The sequence below is a fragment of the Peromyscus leucopus genome, chromosome 1, assembly GCF_004664715.2.
Source record: "Peromyscus leucopus breed LL Stock chromosome 1, UCI_PerLeu_2.1, whole genome shotgun sequence".
Lineage (NCBI taxonomy): Eukaryota > Metazoa > Chordata > Mammalia > Rodentia > Cricetidae > Peromyscus > Peromyscus leucopus.
This window is the reverse complement of record NC_051063.1, coordinates 54,057,243-54,077,185: the sequence shown is the minus strand read 5'-3', so window position 1 is coordinate 54,077,185 and position 19,943 is coordinate 54,057,243. Positions and strand designations below refer to the sequence as shown.

At 49.5% G+C, this 19,943-nt stretch overlaps 1 protein-coding gene and 1 long non-coding RNA gene across 4 annotated transcripts; one reads left to right on the top strand and one right to left on the bottom strand.

Moving 5' to 3' along the window:
* Positions 1-333: 333 nt before the first annotated feature.
* LOC114683632 lies at positions 334-7,242 on the bottom strand. 3 transcript variants are annotated; one of them, XR_003733182.2, is made up of 3 exons: positions 6,949-7,242; positions 677-830; positions 334-531 (listed from the first exon to the last, which is right to left on the bottom strand). It is a non-coding gene; the product is annotated as an uncharacterized LOC114683632 (long non-coding RNA). The 3 variants fall into 3 exon arrangements; XR_005091964.1 differs by lacking the exon at positions 6,949-7,242 and adding an exon at positions 6,094-6,432; XR_003733181.2 differs by lacking the exon at positions 6,949-7,242 and adding an exon at positions 4,297-4,382.
* Slc22a6 (solute carrier family 22 member 6) lies at positions 4,391-12,425 on the top strand. Its single transcript, XM_028857954.2, has 10 exons — positions 4,391-5,024; positions 5,411-5,514; positions 5,741-5,895; positions 7,541-7,709; positions 8,167-8,290; positions 8,424-8,539; positions 9,343-9,557; positions 9,698-9,806; positions 11,540-11,743; positions 12,033-12,425. Exons 1-10 carry the CDS (start codon positions 4,656-4,658, stop codon positions 12,121-12,123), a joined length of 1,656 nt encoding a protein of 551 aa, XP_028713787.1. The 5' UTR covers positions 4,391-4,655; the 3' UTR covers positions 12,124-12,425.
* Positions 12,426-19,943: the final 7,518 nt, after the last annotated feature.

Below are 19,943 nucleotides of genomic sequence, written 5' to 3'. Positions count from 1 at the left end.
CTGGACCCGAGCAGGGACAACTACTAACTCAGTGAATTGCCACCCAATATGGAGCACCCCCTGGGTCACCTTGTGGGTGAGTGATCTCATATCTAGTTTGTGAGGTTTTGCTATTTTATTGAGACAGGGTCTCATATAGCCCAGTTTGACCTCTGATGTGCTGAACAGCGAGCTGAGGATGACCTTGAACTTCCGATCTCCAGCTCCCACCTCCTTAGTGCTAGGATTACTTGTGTGTCACGATGCCCTGTGTTATGTGGTTCTAGGAATCAAATCCAGAGCTTTCTGCATGCTAGTGGGTACTTTATCAATGAGATACATCCCCAGCTTAGATCCAGCTTTTAAACAGTGGTTTTGGATGGGTTTATACAGCCTGCTGGTTGGGGTAGCCAGGAACAAGGCACAAGGGTCACTTTGGTTCTGAAATTTCCGGCTTAGATGCTGGTAGGCAGCTGGAGTCTTCTGAACTCTCCAGGTCATTTCAACCCCATGCTTCCAGAACGTGATCTGAGCCAAACTGTCTTCTTTGATCTGTAAATTATTTATTTGAAAGGTGTCACAAAGTAATAAAAATCACATGTAGTCCCACACTTTGAATCCCATTGACTTAACAGACTACAGTTACACCAAGTCAGCACTTAGCCCAGAAAATCTAACCTATGTGACAGCAACTCACACGGCACAGAGAACAAAGGAGTCAAAGGCATGGAGTCTGAGACTTGCAGTGTGATCATGGGCGACACTGGTCCTGTCTGGGCCTCAGTCTTCTTATCTGTATCACAAGTTGTTTTCAGCTGAGTGATGGCTCTCAGTTCCAGTGGTTTGTGGTTCTGAAAAGAGAAATACGTTTCTGCCTGTATCCAGATCTCCAAAGCTGACACTCCCCCACTGAGCACAGCCAGAATTTAAAAGCCAATGATCCATTTGGCACAGAGGCATCCCATCCTGAATTTTCAGTGACCCACAAAGTCAACAAGGGACCATCCCCAGATCTGAAAACCCCAGGATCTTGCCACCGTTCAGTTCCTGAAGTCTCCAGTGGAGCCTTTTATAGACTCCACCAGGCTTGGGGTTTGTCAGGAGCTGCGCTGGCTAGTTTTATGTCAATTTGACACAGGCTGTGGCCATCCAAGAGGAGGGAATCTCTATTAAGAAAATGCCTCTGAATGGGGGGGGTGAGAGGGGGAAGGCTGGAGGAGTGGGAGGAGGGAATCTGTGATTGGTACGTAAAATGAACAAAAAAATTCTCAATAAAAAAAGAAGAAAATAAAAAACAGGAAAAAAGAAAAGAAAATGCCTCCATAAGATGGGGTTGTACACAAGCCTGTAGGGCATTTTCTTAGTTACTGGTAAGGACCCAGCCCACTGTGGATAGTGCCACCCCTGGACTGGTTCTGGGTGCTATAAGAAAGCAGAATGAATAAGCCATGAGAAGCAAGCCAGTATCACCCCTCCATGGACTCTGCATCAACCCTGCTTCCAGGTTCCTCCCCTGTTTGAATTTCTGTCCTGATTTCCTTCAGTGATGGACTATGATGTGGAAGTATAAAGCAAATCAATCCTTTCTTCCCCAATCTGCTTTGCTCATGGTATTTCATCACAGCAATACTAACTAAGACAGGAGCTAAGAAAGAAGTTCTTACCCAGGGCAGGATTAAGCACAAGCTTGGAGAGCGAGGGTGCTTGCAAGAGGTCACCCCACTACCCTCAACACTCCACCTACTTCCCTACAAGAGCCCTAAGTCTTGGCAGGGAACTGACCCCACAGCTTCTAAGCTGTTTGTCCAGCTGTCCTGGCCTCCCCAGGCCACAGGTTCTTATATACCTTGGCCTGGAGAATGTATCAGGCATCTGGACACCCATTGAGCCCAAGCTAGAATCAACACATGCTGGGAGGGGGAGGCTGGGATGAATTACAGCCTCCTCTGGGCCTCTTCTCTACATATGAAGTTGGCTCATCTCCAAAACCCCTTTAGCTGGGCAGTGAACACCTCTACGGCCACTGTGAAGGTTCAGCTTTTAGCCATCGTGGCTCCAGGCCTGTAATCCCAGAACTTGGGAGGCTGAGATCAGAGAACCATGAGTTTGAAACTAGCCTGCATGTATAATGAGACCCCGTTGGAGGAAGAGGAGGAAGCCAGCTTTGAAGCTAAGATCCTAGTCCAACACCTCATGTGCCTCATGTGCCTGAGGATCTAATCAGACAATAAACACCCTCCCGATTGAATGCATACAAGTGCAGTTTGCGTAGCATAGTATCTGGCCTTTTTTTTTTTCTGGTGGGAGGTTCTTTAAGACAGGGTCTCATAGTCAGGTAGTGGTGGCACACTCCTTTAATCCCAGCACTTGAAAGGCAGACACAGGAGGAGCTCTGTGAGTTTGAGGCCAGCCTGGTCTACAGAGTGAGTTCCAGGACAGCCAGGGCTACACAGAAAAAACCTTGTCTTGAGGAAAAAAAAAAAACAACAGTGTCTCATGTAGTCCAGAGGGCCATCAAACTTACTATGTAGCCAGGACTAAGCTTGAACTACTATCCTCCTGCTCAAGCTGGTTTTGAACTCCTGAGCTTAAGCCCCCAGCCTCAGGTTTCCCAGGAGCTGGGACTACAGGCACAAACCACTATTCTTGGATAAAGGCTTCTCTAAACTCTTGACCTGTATTGGCTCATTTTACCCTCCAGGAACAAAATAAAGGGGACATTAAAACCATCCCTACCTTGAAAGCAAGGGCACTAGGTGCACAGGAGTTTAATAACTTGTTCCTGGTCGCACAGCCTGAGAATATGGCAAGAGGACTGACTCTGGAGTTCAATGTTCTTCTACACCAGATGCACCTTGCAAATCAAAGCCATAGAGTAGCAACCTGCCCACTCTGTGATCCAAGCAACCGGATCCAGTTAGTGTCCAACACTGCCTCTGATTGTGAATAACTGAGGCTCAGGAGCCAAAAACTGTTGGAGGAATTCAAGTCAATTTAGCTGGACTTGCAGCTAAAAATAAGATAGGTTCATGCTCATTGTTTAAAAAAAAATAGAAGAGGTGGATAGAGAAGTGGCTTAATGGTTAAGAGCACTGTCTGTTCTTACACAGGACCCTGGTTCATTTCCCAGCACCTACAGAGTGGCTCACAACTGTCTGTAATGACAGTTCCAAGGAATCTGACACCCTCTGTGGGTACCAGACATGAATACGGTGCACAGATATACATTCAGGCAAAACATCCATACATATGAAATAAAGTAAGATATTTTTTAGAAATAAAAACACAGCAATGGGAAAATTTGAATCAAGACAATTAAAGGAGGAAATAGGGGCCAGTGAGATGGCTACACACATAATAATAATAATAATAATAATAATAATAATAATAATAAATAATAGTTAGTTAGTTAGTTAGTTAGTTAGTTAGTTAAGTTGGCAGGCTGTGGTGGCACATGCCTTTAATCCCAGCACCCAGGATGCAGAGGTAGGTGGATCTCTGAGTTCAAGGCCAGCCTGGTCTACAGAGCGAGTTCCAGGACAGCCAGAGTTACACAGAGAAACCCTGTCTCAAAATAGAAAAAATTAAGGTAAACAGTGTGGTGGTATATATTTGAAATCCCAACTCTTGGGAGGTGGAGCCAGGAGGAGTCATTCAAGACCAGCCTTGGCTACATACCGACCCGGAGGCCACCCCAAGCTATGTGAGACCCTGTCTTTAAAAACAAATAAAAAAGAAGAATCAAGAATGTGAAAACTAAGGTCCCAGAAGAATGAGTCCCATTTTGTCTGATTTTGCCCTTGGTCCCCGTGACTTCAAGAGCAACCTTTGACCACCGCTGTTTCTTCCAGTTGCACAAGGCTGTGGTCCTACAAGACGTGAGCTGTCCTTGGAAGGCCAAAGACCAGGGTTACTCAACTTAGCAAATAAGAATATAAGATTCCCAGTCAGATCTGCATTTCAAACTAACACATAATTCTGGATATAAACATGGCCTATGCAATATTAGGGCTATACTTTTAAAAAATTAATCATCGATCGGAAGTTCAGGTTCAACGGGACTTGCCATATTGTCTCTGGTGTTATTACTGAAGACAGACTTTGATGTCCACAGAAACCCATCAGGAGGTCACCACATTTCCCCAGAGCCCAGACCCCTCAACAGAGAGAGGACAGAAGTTCCCATATTTCCCCTTCTGCATCCAGGTGCCCAGATGGCTGCCCCCAGTGAATCCACTCTCCACTCTCAGTCTCAACCATCCCCTCCTGCCCTTTACACCCACTTGGAAAAATTCCACTGACACAAGGGATACTCACAGGGTTAATCCTCCTGACACCAAGTCACACTTTAACTCATTGTCTTCAGGCCAAAGATTAAAAGCTGCCTGCATAAGAGTCAGGGCTCCAGCAGACCCTGAAAGCTGAGCTGTCCAGACCCCCGAAGTGAAGAAAAGAGGCGAGGGCAAGGGAGGGCCAGAACCAGGGGAGAGAGAAAGGAGGGGCGGTCCACCAGTTCGCTGTCCCGCCACAGAGCCGGCTCAGTTCCAGCTCCAGGAGCCACTCAGCTGCAAAGGCAGCAACAGCCCCACTCCTCAGGCAAAGGGCAGCAGGCAGGCAGACAGAGGTCCTAGGACTGGAGGTCTTCAGTCTCTGACCGCTCGGCCTGGCCCAGCCCCATGGCCTTCAATGACCTCCTGAAGCAGGTGGGGGGCGTCGGACGCTTCCAGCTGATCCAGGTCACCCTGGTGGTTGCTCCCCTGCTGCTGATGGCTTCCCACAACACCTTGCAGAACTTCACTGCTGCCATCCCCACTCACCACTGCCGCCCACCTGCCAATGCCAACCTCAGCAAAGATGGAGGTCTGGAGGCCTGGCTGCCCCTGGACAAGCAGGGACGACCCGAGTCTTGCCTCCGTTTTACTTCCCCACAGTGGGTACCACCCTTTCACAATGGCACAGAGGCCAATGGCACCGGAGTTACAGAGTCCTGCATTGACGGCTGGGTCTATGACAACAGCACCTTTCCTTCAACCATTGTAACTGAGGTAAGGATTTGGGGCTCCCTCTCCGTGTGACACCCTTCACCTCTCAGACAGATGGTCAGACAGAGACACAGGCGTGTGCGTGCTCACACACACACACACACACACACACACACACACACACACACACACGTTCCCCGGGGGGCCAAGATCTGGAGATGAGATAGATAAAAGCATTCAAGAGGGTGGTATCTGTGGAAGGTGGATGTGGGAGCTGCTGAGTGCTTTAAATGTACTTAGCTCCCGGGAACAGTGAGACAAACAGCAGAACAAAGTATGACTGAAAGAGGGAGGCATGGGCCCCAGAGGACCTTCCTGGAGGAGGCTGAGAGGGTCTTCCCTGCGTCTGGGCTCTTCTCTGGCCCACTCTGGCTTACCTCTCCCCACAGTGGAACCTCGTGTGCTCTCACCGGGCCTTCCGCCAGCTGGCCCAGTCCCTGTACATGGTGGGAGTGCTGCTGGGAGCCATGATGTTTGGCTACCTGGCAGACAGGTCAGTCCTGGGTAAGCCAAAGAGCTGGGCTAAGCTGGGATTGGGGGCCCCTGGCTGGATTCAAGGCAGGGGTGGCTGGTTTAAGTGCAACACTCAGGATTCTTCTTAGATCCTCAGAGGACTGCAGCCCGGGGCCTCTCCTGTGTAGCTCAGCCTGCCCCCGGCCTCCCCCCCCCCAACCCTCGAAGTCCTCAGGCCCCTGACCCAGGTCTTCCCTCCCCCACAGGCTGGGCCGTCGGAAAGTACTGATCTTGAACTACCTGCAGACAGCTGTGTCAGGAACCTGTGCAGCCTATGCACCCAACTACGCCGTCTACTGCATTTTCCGGCTCCTCTCGGGCATGTCTTTGGCTAGCATTGCAATCAACTGCATGACACTAAGTGAGGACTGCTCACCTATGTCCCCTCTCACCACCCAATCCTGCCAGCCTCCTCCTGAAGGTGTCCCCTCCTGAGCTCTTCCCCCCACCCCCATCCATCCCCCCCCACCCTGCACCCTCAAGCCAATACCTCCCTTAGATCAGCATTTCCAGTCAACACCACCCTGCCTTCCCCAGCTCGCTCCATCTCGACTCTTACTTATTAGTAAGACTTGTGGTCAGAGTGACCAAGACAAGCCAGGTACAGGAGACCTTAGGAGAAGTGAAGACTGTATCCAAAAGAGATCCAAAGGCCGGGAGACAGGCCAGGCATGGTGGCATGTGCCCACAATCAGGAGGCAGAGGTGGGAGGACTGTCCAAAGTATGAAGCCAGATGGAGCTATTTAATGAGTTCCAGGCCAGTCTGGGCTAAATAGCAAAGAAGGTGGGCATGGAGAGATGTCTCAGTGGGTAAAGACACTTGCCACCAAGGCTGATGGCCTGGGTTGATCCCAGGACCAACTGCTGCAAGTCAGTTGTCTCTGACTTCCACACACCTGCCATGGCATAAACACTGAGAGGGAGGGAGGGAGCGAGAGAGAGACAGAGAGAGAATACATAAACAAATGTGATTGTTTTAAAGGAAACATCCTATCTAGAGATACCAACTGTACTCGCAGCCAAGGAGTCAGATCTTACTCCATTTTTGTTGGTATTGTTTATTTGTTTTGTTCTGATACAGGGTCTTACCATGTGGCCTACAATTCACGACATTCAGCTCCCCGCTCCCGAGTGCTAGAATTACAGGCACATTCCACCACACCCAGGTCTCTGTCCCTTTTTAAAATTAATATAAAATATCATAATTATTTTAATATTGTGGCTAGTCTAATATTTCTAAACAAGGATAAGCCAGCATCATATGCACCAAACAAACTTAGAGACTGAGGATAGTGTGTTCATGAACCATCAGTGTGCTTCCTCTAGTAGATCACACACACACACACACACACACACACACACACAATTTCCCAGATAATGAATCTGAAGCTGGAGAGAAGAAGAGAAATTTACCTGAAGTCATCTCTCAATTCCAGGAGGGAATCCAGGGATTCACAGTTCTCTAGACAAAAGGAACTAGCTAGGCCTGAGCTGGAGCTGAGATATGCCTAAGGCTCCAGCTCCAAAGTCAACGCACATATTCAAGTGTATCCCGGCAGCAGAGTCAGAAGCCCTCCAGGAACCTAGCCCAGCCTCTTGAGACCTTAACGGAGTAGTGGTCCTCTTCCGGCCTGGACTGATGCTTCAGGATAGAAAAAGAGTAGTGCTCTGACCACGAGGGTGGGTCCAGCCCAAGGCCGAGGGAAAGGGAAGTGGTTTCTGCTGAGAACAGACTGAGTGGTCAGAGTAACTCTGCAGGGAAAGGGGATGTAGCCAGGCCCTGGGGGCAGAGCCAAAAAGCAGCAGGAGCAAGGAGAAGACAGTCAGTCCCAGGGGCTCCTACTTCCATTCACTGTCTCCTCTCTCCCTACCCTGGCACCCAACCTCACTGAAACATCTTCTACGGAGCTTTGGGAAAGCACTCGGTTGGGAGAGGGCGGGAGCGGAGTCTCTTTCCACCCAGCAGCCTGGTTACTTGCACCACTCTATTCTAACCCCTTTCCAGATGTGGAATGGATGCCCATCCACACCCGCGCCTACGTGGGCACCTTGATTGGCTATGTCTACAGCCTGGGCCAGTTCATCCTGGCTGGTGTCGCCTATGCGGTGCCCCACTGGCGCCACCTGCAGCTTCTGGTCTCTGTGCCTTTTTTCGCTGCCTTCATCTACTCCTGGTATGTGGGATCTGGGGTGGGAAGCAATGGCCCAGAAGCCTACAGGACGACAGGGAACAAGCCAGCTCCCAGAGCAGGGCACAAACCTCCCCAGAAAATTCATCCAAGACAGAAAGCTGACCCCAATCCAATGCTTCTGTTGAACAGACTCTGAAGCCAAGGCTATGGGGGTAGGTTTTGTCCCAGAGGGGGGCGGCAGTTCCCCAGCACCCCACAGTTTGACCTGCCCGCTGATACTCCTCCTTCCCTACCCAGCACCCAAGAACTAAATTCTGGGCTGGGGATGAGCGATTATCAAAGTGGCCACTACTTTGTGATCATTATAGTGATCCTTAAGGGGGTCTTGGCACGGGCCCTGGCCCCCAAACATAAATAAAACTCTACTGTATACCTCTAACCCAGAAGACTAAAACTGAGACCATGCCAACATCCACCCTCTCTCCATCCCCACTCCCAGGTTCTTCATTGAGTCAGCCCGCTGGTACTCCTCCTCAGGAAGGCTGGACCTCACCCTCCAAGCCCTGCAGAGAGTGGCCCGGATCAATGGGAGACAGGAAGAGGGGGCTAAGCTGAGTATAGAGGTAAGGCACCTCTGTCCCCAGATGCTGCCTGAGCTCCAACCCAAATACCAGTACCAAGACCCAGGACTCAGAGGCTGGACCAAGGGCGTTCCCCGGGAGGAGCTCAGGCCCTGAGTCCCGCCTGTCCCGCCAGGTGCTCCAGACCAGCCTGCAGAAGGAACTGATGCTAGGCAAAGGCCAGGCCTCAGCCATGGAGCTGCTGCGCTGCCCCACCCTTCGCCACCTCTTCCTCTGCCTCTCCATGCTGTGGTAGGCTCAGACAGACACACAGGTGGACAGAAGACAAACAGCAGGCTGAGGGAGGGCGTGGATGCGATGGGTGGAAAAGGCGGGGGGGGGCGGGGGGGGGGAGTCAGCACATCTGCTGTGAGGAGTAGTAAGGACCCTAAAGAAATAAGGGTCCTCCAGCTCAACCAGTCTCCATGCTAAACTCACCAGCCCCGTTCCCGTACAAACCACCTCATCAGGACCAATGGTCTCCAGAGCCCACGGGTTTGTTTATATTGTGAGGACAGATCCGTGTGCTTTGAAAACCACGCAGAGACTTGACTGCTCTGGCGGTGCCTGGGGGGGAAGTAGCACAGGCAGAAGAGGACCCACACGTGTATCCTACAAACCCAAATCTTCCTTTCCTGTGCGGTTTTCCCATTGCCTCTCCCATGTGCATCACCATGGCAATCCCATGACAGTTAAGTGGGGCGTGGTCAGAAGAACAGTCTTGCCAAAGAACTCTTTGATGGCAAGTTTAGGTTTATTCTCTGTAGAGGGTTCTACCCCCAAACCTATGCTTTGTGAACCCCTCAACAGTCTTAGCAACTAGATGAAAGTTCCCCCTGTTCCCTGGGGTGTCTAGTTAGCACAGGATTGGAGGACTGCCCCAATACTTCAACTGTGCAGTTTGAATATGCAGTTGTAGTGTCTGAAGAAGCAATAGAGAAAGCAGATCCTAGGTCCCGAAGCAGGATACCCCATGTATCATATCACTGTATTTATGAAAGAGCACCTTGGTTAAGCCTGTCTAACCAGCCCACATCCCTCTCCCTCCTCACCAGGTTTGCCACCAGCTTTGCCTACTACGGGCTGGTCATGGACCTGCAAGGCTTCGGGGTCAGCATGTACCTTATCCAGGTGATCTTCGGTGCCGTGGACCTGCCTGCCAAGTTCGTGTGCTTCCTTGTCATCAACTCCCTGGGCCGCCGGCCTGCACAGTTGGCCTCCCTGCTGCTGGCAGGCATCTGCATCCTGGTGAATGGGGTAATACCAAAGGGTGAGCACTTACCAGCGTCTTGGCACTCAGTCCCACCCACCCTACTCCTTCAGACACAGCCCAACTTCTCAGAAGGAAAGAAGCCAGTACCTCCAGCCTCAATTCCTATGCTCCCGCTCTCCCCATTCCTTTCTCTCTAGACCAGACGATCATACGCACCTCCCTGGCTGTGCTAGGGAAGGGCTGCCTGGCTGCCTCTTTCAACTGCATCTTCCTGTACACTGGAGAGCTGTATCCCACAGTGATCCGGTGAGTGGGAGCCCAGGGCACGGAGGGGAGGTCTAGGGAAAAACAGTCCCCTGCACACACTAAAGCCAGAACCCCAGAGCATAGCTCAGTACACAACCCCCCCCAAAAAAAAAAAAACACATTAATCAGGGCAGGATATATAGGAACCAGGAACCACTCAGTTACACATGTCGGGGTCTGGTTGACAGAGATATAGCTGTCCAGCCCCCGCCTAACCCTAAAGGAGATCTAGAAGGAGTCACCATCTAGAACAGGGTAGAGAGCTACATCTCAGAGGCAGTGAATGTACTGAAGATTTCAGAGCACAAGTTACAAGCTGTGATCATATCTAAACTCCATCTTAAACCAACCAGCACATCTGAAACTAAAAACACAAACATGCATGCAACTTCCTACAAGAACCACTCCTGACAATATGCCAGCCATAGGAATGAACTCAGCACCACTTTATAGCGAGATGGGAGAGACATTAAGAAATAAATAATAAGTCTGCTTTAAGAATCAAATGCAAATCACATGAAACGTCAAAGACCTGAGAGGTCAGAGCGCTGGGATGAGGCATCTTGGATATATATTATGCCATGCCTTTAAGGGTTTCCAAACAAAGTGTGTTCTGTGTATCAAGCATCTTCTTAATCTCTTCACAAATATTAACTCACTTATTTCTCATAGCTGATCAAAGTAGGCACTATCATTCTCCTTCTACGAATGTGAAAACAGACACACAGAAGTTAGGTGACTTCTGCAGGGTCACACAGCTAGCCATGAAGCCTGCACCAGACCCCAATGCAGCTGCCTCCTGGGTCAATGTTTTTAACCTTTCTCTCATAGAAGATGTTCTTGGTTAGCTAGATTTATTCTTAAATATATTTATTTTTATTTCATGTATGAATGTTTTGCCTGCATGTACGTATACATACCACGAGCATGCCTAGTACACACAGAGCACAGAAGTGGACATCAGATTCCCTACAACTAGAGTTACAGATGGTGATGTGCTGCCATGTGGGTACTGAGAACTGAACCTGATCCTCTATGAGAGCGGCCAGTGTCGCTCTTAGCGGCTGAGCCATCTCTCCAGTCCCTCATAGAGAATGAATGTTGTTAACACACAAGCAACAGGCAGCCTCCAGATTCCTTCCCCTGAGGATCCTAACTAATAGGTCTCTGTGAGATGGAGACAACTATGATTCATAAGGGATGCAGGTGTGCTGGGGTGTAGCTCAGGGGCAGAGCAACCGTCTTGTGGGTGTGAGGTCCTGAATTCCATCCCTAGCACAGCCAGAAAGAGAAAAGGAAAACAAAAACATTCCAGATCATGGTAACCTAAGAATCACTGGTCTTACCCAATGGTCTCAAGTGTCAGTTGGAAACTGAAGCCCGGAGATGTAAAGCAATTGGCTGAAAGTCACATAGGGGCTTACGGATGGAGGCAGAACTCAGTTTCAAGTCCCCAGTTCTCTGACGACAGCCCTCCTCGATTTCCCTTTTTGTCTTAAAAGTCACCACAATGGCCTGGGGATGCAGGTCAGTAGTAAAGCGTCTGGCTAGTGCAAGGTCCTGGCTTTGCTGTCCAGCACAACCAGCAGCAAAACACAAAAATGTGGAATCATTTGCTAGTCAAGTAAGAAAGAGGAAGCACAGGGATGTCCAGGGCTGTCAGAACTACCCTGCTCCGAATGTGACCACTGGTACCCACACCAGAGCTCTAACCAACACCCACCTGACCACAGGCAGACAGGCCTGGGCATGGGCAGCACCATGGCCCGGGTGGGCAGCATCGTGAGCCCGCTGGTGAGCATGACTGCCGAGTTCTACCCCTCCATGCCTCTCTTCATCTTCGGCGCTGTCCCTGTGGCCGCCAGTGCTGTCACTACCCTCCTGCCAGAGACCTTGGGCCAGCCACTGCCGGATACAGTTCAGGACCTGAAGAGCAGGTGGGCACCCCCTGCCCAGAGGATCGGGGTCTTACTCCAGGTCACCCACCCAGGCTGGGATAGCACTGAGGCTCAAACCCAGGACTTCTCTTCCAGATCAGAGTTTAGTCCCTTTATCCCCTAGTGGAGGCTTCTCCCATAATCCTTCTCGGGGCTCTCAGCTCCAGGGAGGAACAGTTGCCATTTGGGGGCAGATAGCAGGTGGCTAGTCACAGACTGGGGGGAGAGCCGGAACCATGTCAGACCTGGACAGGAGGCTGCAAACCCAGATGTCTGCTTCCCTTCCCAGGCATAGAGGAAAACAGGGGCAAGCACAGCAGGAGCTGCAGAAGCAAATGATGCCACTCCAGCCCTCCACACAAGAGAAGAATGGGCTCTGAGGACAGCACTAAAGGGAGCAGACTTCTACAAATCCTGCCACCTACCTGAGGAGGGGGAGTGAGTGGAGAGACCAGACCGTCCAAGTGTGCAGGCAGAGAAATGCCTCCCCAAGGGTCACTTCAGTAGGCCCCACCAGTAACAATAATTAAACGGTCTGACTGTGTGCAACTTCTTAAATGGAATGTGCTCTTCATCAGCAGTAGTCCAGCTTCACATGGTCTGTCCCTCCCCCGGCTCCAAGGCCCTCCACCTCCAGGACTTGACAAAGAATCCCAGATAATTAAAAGACTCTCTTCTCCCACCTTGGTCCCTCTCTCTTCTTCCCTGCCTCCACCTCTCCGTTCCTAACACTTCTGTTTTAGTTAAATGCCTTATGCCCCCTTCCCTTCCCAGAAATCAGAACCCGATGAGAAACTGAAATGAAAGCAGCCAATCAGAGGCTCTGCTTTGGGCTCTTCTCCCTCTGTAAGAGCAGATGGAAATTTCTAGCAGTAAAAGAGAAAGATGATCATAGGTGATATCAGGATGCTGCCCTCTGCAAGTTCAGGCTACCTGCCGACCTGATTCTTCCTGTGTTTGCTGAGTTTTCAATCTGCTTGTTTCCTGAGGTCCAGGGACAGGGCTGGAGAGGAAGGACGAGGACGGGACCATATTGAACAGCCAGGGAGACCCAACACTGAGTGCTAATTACGTGTCAGGCAACGTCTTAAGCAGTTTGAATATATTAACTCAGTTTCTCCTCCCAGTCACTCCCTGGAGGTAGATATTGTTTGAGAATAATTTGGTTTGGTTTCATTTTTTGGTTATTTTGTCAACTTGACACAAGCTAGAGTCATCCAACAGGAAGGAACCTCAACTGAGAAAAGGTCTCCATAAGTGGCCTATGGGCAAGCCTGTGGAGCATTTTCTTGATTAATGATTGATGTGGGAGGGTCCAGATCACTGGGCTGGTGGTCCTGGGTGCTATAACAGAGCAAGGTGGGCAAGCATGGGGGAGCAAGCCAGTAAGCAGAGTTCTTCCACGGCCTCTGCTTCAGTTTCTGCCCTGACTTCCCACAGTGATGGAGTGTAACCTGAGAGTTATAAGATGAAATAAACCCTTTCTTCCCCAAGTGGCTTTTGGTCATGGTGTTTTGTCACATCAATAGAAATACTCAGACAGGGCCTCATGTCCCCCTGGCTGGCCTTAAACTCACTACATAGCGGAAGATGACCTTGAACCTTGATCCTTCTGCCTCCACCTCCCAAATGCTAGTATTACAGGGGTGTGCTGCAATGCTCAGTCTGAAAGTGGCACTGTTTTCTTCCCACTTCAGTCTCTTTTCAGTCAGCATGTCACTGAATGTGTAGCTTTCTCAGCATTTTCTGTGTCCAGAGCAAAATGGAACACTCCAGGGAACCCTCAACTGCCTGGTCCTGGCAGAGTGCTCCTGCTAAAGTGCTCCTCAAAGCCACATTCTCTGGACTTCACTCTGTCACGCCAGCTCCCACACAGGCTTTAGTCCAGTCCAAAGCTCTTCCTTAGATGTTTCTGTCCCCCTCCCCAGAAGTTTCACTGCCCCAGAGAAACACAGAGGACAGAGGCTTCCCCAGAGAAGCTTCCAGGTCCTGTGGTAGGCTGGATAGAGGAACCCACAAAGACACCCACAGCCAAATCTCCGGAACCTTCTATTGTGTTGCCTGAAACAGAAAAGGAATCATGCAGATATGGTTATATTAAGGATTCTGAGATGAGGAAACTAGCCTGAATTATTTGGGTTAGCCCAATGTGATGGCAAGGGCACTTAGAAAGACGGATCTGTGACCAGGAGATGTAACAGCAGAATCAAGAGGTTGGAGTGACTCAAGATGGGACAAAAATAAAAAGCAGTTCAAGTCAAGACAGAGGCAATAAGATTCAATTAATTGTTACTAAATTAAAGTAACTTCTGATCATTTTCAGTCAAATAAATATATTCAGCATTACAAAAAAAAAAAAAAAATCAGTGGTGTGAGCCTCCAAGCCAAGGAATGAAACTTCCCAGAGCTGAAATGGGAAGAAAATGGATTCTTCCTTGAAGCCACCCAAAGGAACACAGCCCTGTTGACATGGCAACCTTAGATATCCAGCCTCTATCTATATGAGAATGATTTAAGCCTCTATATTTACAATGATTTCTTACAAACAGCAATAGGAAACTGATATGGCTTTTGTTAGCTTCCTCCAGGAGGCCCAGTAAAGATTTATTTCCCCATGCACTGTATTTTTTGATGGGGTAGAGCTGTAATGCATAGGTAATGCAAAGGCCCTTACCATCGAATTCACAGCGTTTGCCTTACCCCCCTGGTTCCTGTATATATTTTGGAACTCCTAGACTCCCCTCTGCTAAATCCTCACCTGCCTCAGCCCCGCAGCCTCCCAGTGCCCCCAGCCCCCCAACCCCCAAACCTCTGCTTAGGTGTTTCAAAGATGTGCAAAAAAAAGTGTTCATCATAGGTACAGGGGCAAAAGAAAAATAGTGCACTGGGGCTGGAGGTGGAGCTCAGCTGATAGCAGGTACGAAGCCCTGAGTTCCAGCCTCAGCACTGAGGAAACCAGGCATGCTGGTGTGTGCCTATGATCCCAGCTCTCAAGAGGTAGAGGCAAGAGGAACCAAAGTTTACGGTCACTCTGGGCTACACAGTGATTCTGAGGTCAGTCTGGCATTCATGATATGTACTGTCTCGAGGGGAGAACAAAAAGAGATAAGCAGGGGGCAGGGAGGGAAGGGGGGAGGGGAGGGAAGGGGAGGGAGGGAGGGGAGGGGAGGGGAGGGAGGGAAGGGAAGGGAAGGGAAGGGAAGGGAAGGGAAGGAAGGAAGGGAAGGGAAGGGAAGGGAAGGGAAGGGAAGGGAACACTGCATGAACCTGTGCCCCATTGTGCCTCCTCTTAAGAAAACCCTCAGGTTGGGGATTTAGCTCAGTGGTAGAGCGCTTGCCTAGCAAGCACAAGGCCCTGGGTTCGGTCCTCAGCTCTGAAAAAAAAAAAAAAAGAAAGAAAGAAAAGAAAACCCTCAATGATCCCTTAGGGCAGTGGTTCTCAACCCACGGGTCATGATTCCTTTGGGAGGTCAAATGACCCTTTCACAGGGGTCACATATCAGATGTCCAGCATATCAGATATTTGCATTATGATTCAGAACAGTAGCAAAATCACAGTTATTAAGTAGCAATGAAAATAATTTTATGGTTGAGGGTCACCACAAGACAAGGAACTTTATTAAAGGGGCCACAGGAAGGTTGAGAACCACTGTCTTAGGGCCATCTCCATGCAGCTCAGATTGTGGTTACGCACCAGCAGCTGAGTCTGTTGCAAACTGATGAAGTGCTGAACTGATGATCTTGAGGCTCAATTCCCTCCACCGGCTCTAATTCACTCTCACCCTGTTTTGCTTAAATCCCTCCTCAAGAGAAGCGTACACCAGTGCTATGATGTAAGTCACATCTGTAGAAGCTGAGCCAACTGTAAGGACCCCAATCAGCTACAGTTTAGATGTAGGTGATGGATGGTGCTAGATGTTCAGATGCAATGTCTCAGAGCATGGCAGCCACTGGGGAAAGCAGGAGTTCAGGGGACCAAAACACAACATAATGGAAAGCTAAAACTACCCCAGTAGTTGGATGTCATTGGCACATAGACTTAACCAATCCCAGAACCACCTACTGACCTCTGCTTGAACTCTCCACTTGCAATTATACACGGAACTTGGCTGTTCTAAAAGCACTGAAAATGGAAGAGAAAAAGGTCCCAACCATCAGGGAGAGCAGGGTCCAAAAGAACTCTTCTACTTGTCAACGACTAGAAAACTGAAGGAAACGTAGTTAGACACTGGATACTAGGTAGCAACCAGGCCATACTTGCTGTGAGAAAGAGAACAAATGATATGAGAGCTCCTCCCCTTCCTGGGAGCAGATTCTGGACCTCAGGAGAGAAGCAGGATCCAAACAGAGCCAAGCAATCTCATGAAGTTGAGGAGAACAAAAGAGAAGTTCAGGGTGGCCAAGGCAGCTAGTCTTTGCAGAAGTGAGAACTATGAAACTTCTGGAGATGAGAGAGGTATGCCGGCACTGGGTTCCACAGGTTTGCAGAGTCTAAAGAGAATTCCTATCCGTGGAGGTGTATCTCAGTTGGTAGAAGGCTTATCTACCTCAGCACCACATACAAACTAGGCGTGGTGGTTCATACCTGTGATCTCAGCACACGGAAGATCAGAAGTTCAAGGTTACCCTCAGTTACATAGAGAACCTAAGGCCAGACTAGACCACATGAGACTGTCTTAAAAAAAATAAATAAGTGAAAAGAATTTCTAGGGCCAGTGAGATACCTCAGTAGATAAAAGCACTCGCCACAAAAACCTGACAACATGGATTCTGTCCCTAGAACCCACTATGGAAGTAGTAAACTGACTCCTGAAAGTTATGTTTTGATCTCTATATGCACATATACAGAGAGAGAGAGAGAGAGAGAGAGAGAGAGAGAGAGAGAGAGAGAGAGAGAATAGAATTAAATTTTAAAAGAATTCCTTAGAATTCAGTAAACAGAACTCAGGCACCCCCGATTTAAATGTACCCAAAAATACATAAATACAGGCTTTACCATAGAAGATACAGGAATGGGTGGTAAGCATTTGATATGATCAACCTCAATAGTCATGAGGAAAATGTCGGTTCACACCCATACAAACAGCTAACACATAAAATTCTGGATTCTATGCAGTCACCTTGAGACTCTACAGGATCCTCACCAGCATGAAGACTCTCACCAGATGTGACCTCTTGACTTTGGACTTCCTGCTACTCCATGTGACCAAGATGCAGCCAGAAGGCTGAGACTCAGCTAGTGCAACCGATCCACACAGGACTTTGACTCAGGACACAGTGACTTGAAAATGGAGCCCACCAGAGAACTCCCCCATGGTGAGGGGTCCACAGCTAATCTGTAGACCCCAGTGTCTTCACCAGACTAGTTGTAGATCACATTACTCAAGCTGAGTTTTCTCTATAATTCTCCTAACTATACCCAAAGGACTATCAATAAATTTGTTCCCTCCTTGGAAAATAAATTAAGACTGACCACACCAACGTGCTGAAGAGAAGAAACAGAAATCCAGTTCTGGCAAAAACCTAAGTTTGTAGCCATTTATTAGCAATGGCAACAATAGTGAGCCTGAGCAAACCTTTGCACTTTGTAAGTTGCCTAACCTCAGGTATTTGTTACAGTGACAGGAAGCTGACTAACATACAGAGTTCCAAAACAGAATACCAAGAACTAGATAGCTTGCTCAACAGAAAAGCGCTTTCTCACCGTGCTAGAGGCTGAAAGTCCATTATCAAAGAGTCAGCAGGTTTAAGCCGCTTCCCTTGGCTACCTTCCCAGTGTGTCCTCACATGGCCTCTCCTCTGCATGCACACATCCCTGATGCTTTCTTTTTATAAGGACATCAGAAGTTCGGATTAGGAGCATATTCTGTTTTCAATACAGTATTTTTTATTATTGGACAGTTCCACTTGTGTGAACAACTTATCTTAATCCCATCCACCCCACCCCATTCCCACTCTGCCCAGGCACCCCCAACATCTTCCCCTCTCTTTCACTTCCTCAACTTCAGTAAGGAGAGGGTCCCTGGAGGCCTGGCTGCCTCAGACAGGGGATGGCCTGGACCCTGCATCTCCTTCTTCTCTCCTCCAATGGAACAGTCCTTTCCCGATGATAACATGGAGGCCAGCAGCACTGGAGTCACAAAGCCCTGCATGGGTGTCTGGATCTTCCTTCCCTTCTACCAGCATGGCCGAGGTGAGGAAACCTGGACCACTTCCCACCCTCTGTGTCCCCATCTGTTTCGATTCCTTCCTCGGTGCTGCATCAGAGAAACTGACAGAAAAAAAGGAAGAGTTTGCTTTGGCTCACAGTTAGAGGGAGACAGTCCATGCCAGCAGGGATGCACAAGCCTGGGGCAGCTGGTCACAGACCTAGCATCTGCAGTCAGGAACCAGAGAGAGATGACTGCCTGTATTCCACTTATTTTCTCCTTTTCATTCAGTCAGGAACCCCAGACCACAGAATAGTGCCACCCAGATTCAGAGGGGGGTCCACAGACACACTAGAAGTTTATCTCCTATGTATTTCTAAATCCTGCCAACATGCCCATCAAGATCCCTTGTCATCCCTCCCCACCCACCCCCACCCCCACCCCCGTTCGCCCCGATCTTGCCCTCTCACATACAAACACAGACTGTGTGACCCTGACTTGAGTTTGTCTGAATGGGGGAAGACCCTGAAGCTACAGCGTTTGCCCAAAACACAGAGCTGGAAGGCTCTTCCTGGGGGAGACACAGTAATCCCTGCAGGAAGCAGCTCTCCACCCAGCCCACAGCAGAGAAGATGCTGCAACAGGAGCCGAATGCTCACCTTCACCTCGGAATGCCAAAGGACCCTGGAGAATCAGACAGGTCTGCAAGGTGGGTAGGTGGATGCAAAGGAAGGAAAAAGGAGCTGGAGATTCTGAGCTCAGGGTGTTAAAGGCAGAAGCAATTTCCTGACTTCATCTTGAGATTGCTCTCAGTAGCTGAGACTAGGAGATGGAGCACAGCCAAGGAGCGAAGATGGCTGTGGGGTTCCTTTCATCTTGGTAATTTAGTGCCTGTTAGCATTTACGTACTGGCCTGCCCTTAGGGTCCTGACAGGACATATCCTCAGCTGCAGCCACTAAGAGCGCCCTCGGTGCGTGCGCATTCACAACGTTTCCTTATAAAAAGGCGGTCCTTGCCCATCTCCCGTCTCTTTTTCTCTTTCTTCGCTCTGGTCCCCAGGGACCGGTCTCTCTGCCCCTTCTCTCCCTTCAATAAACCTCCCAGGTGAGCCCTGTTGCATGGTGCGACTCCTTCCCGCCGTTTTTAAAATACAACATTCGATGCCATGACTGGGATAGGCTCTCCCGGCAGCCTGAGACTTGTGGGGACCCTAGAACCTGGTCTGCCCATGACAGCCCTATTTCTCCACCTAACGGGTCACTGGGACTCTCCATCCAACACCGACGATTGGTAATCACCCCCTTCTTCACTTCTGACCATTTCCCACCAGTGAGGCTTCATTTCTTGAGCACCATCTTCGTCTTCTGGCTTTTCTCGAAGTCCCGGTACCAGGCGACTGTGTCTCACTCGGGCTCTTAGCCCTCAGCCCCTGCTCTTGCTTGACAACGCACTGAACAGCTTGTGCCCACTTAATCCGATCCTCCTTGGACCCCTGGGACGCCAGAACATTCAGGCCTTTGGATCTTCTTCTCTCTGCCTCCTCCTTGGGAACTGTTCATACCCCTCCTCCCTCCCATTGGGTTGCCTTTTGGAGACCCGCTGACCATTTTTTTGTACCAGGCAGTTGGAGAACCAAGAAAGGATTTTCCATTTTCTTTTTCTTTGCTCCAAGATCTGCTTGTGTCTGTCTGCTCTCCCTCTCTAAATGTTCTGTTTGCTGCAAGGTGCAAATCAGAGATGGAGAAGCCAGCTTCATCTTGCTCAGCACACACAGGTTCTTCCTTTCTATTTACTCAACTCCTGCTTAATTCTGTGTATATGTGCATGTAACTATTAACAGCAACCACATGGCTCTCCTCCATCTTGGCTGGTGACCTCATCAGGATTTCTTGTGAGCTCCAGGGAGTGGACTTCGACTCACCTCAAACAGCATCTTGCCAGGTCCAAGCAGCACCAGATGGTTCCACAGAGCCTGGACAGCGAAGTGAAACAGCCAGCTACCCCAGGACGTGGCCAGCACCCCAACTCTCTCAGGTCCCCCAAAGATGAT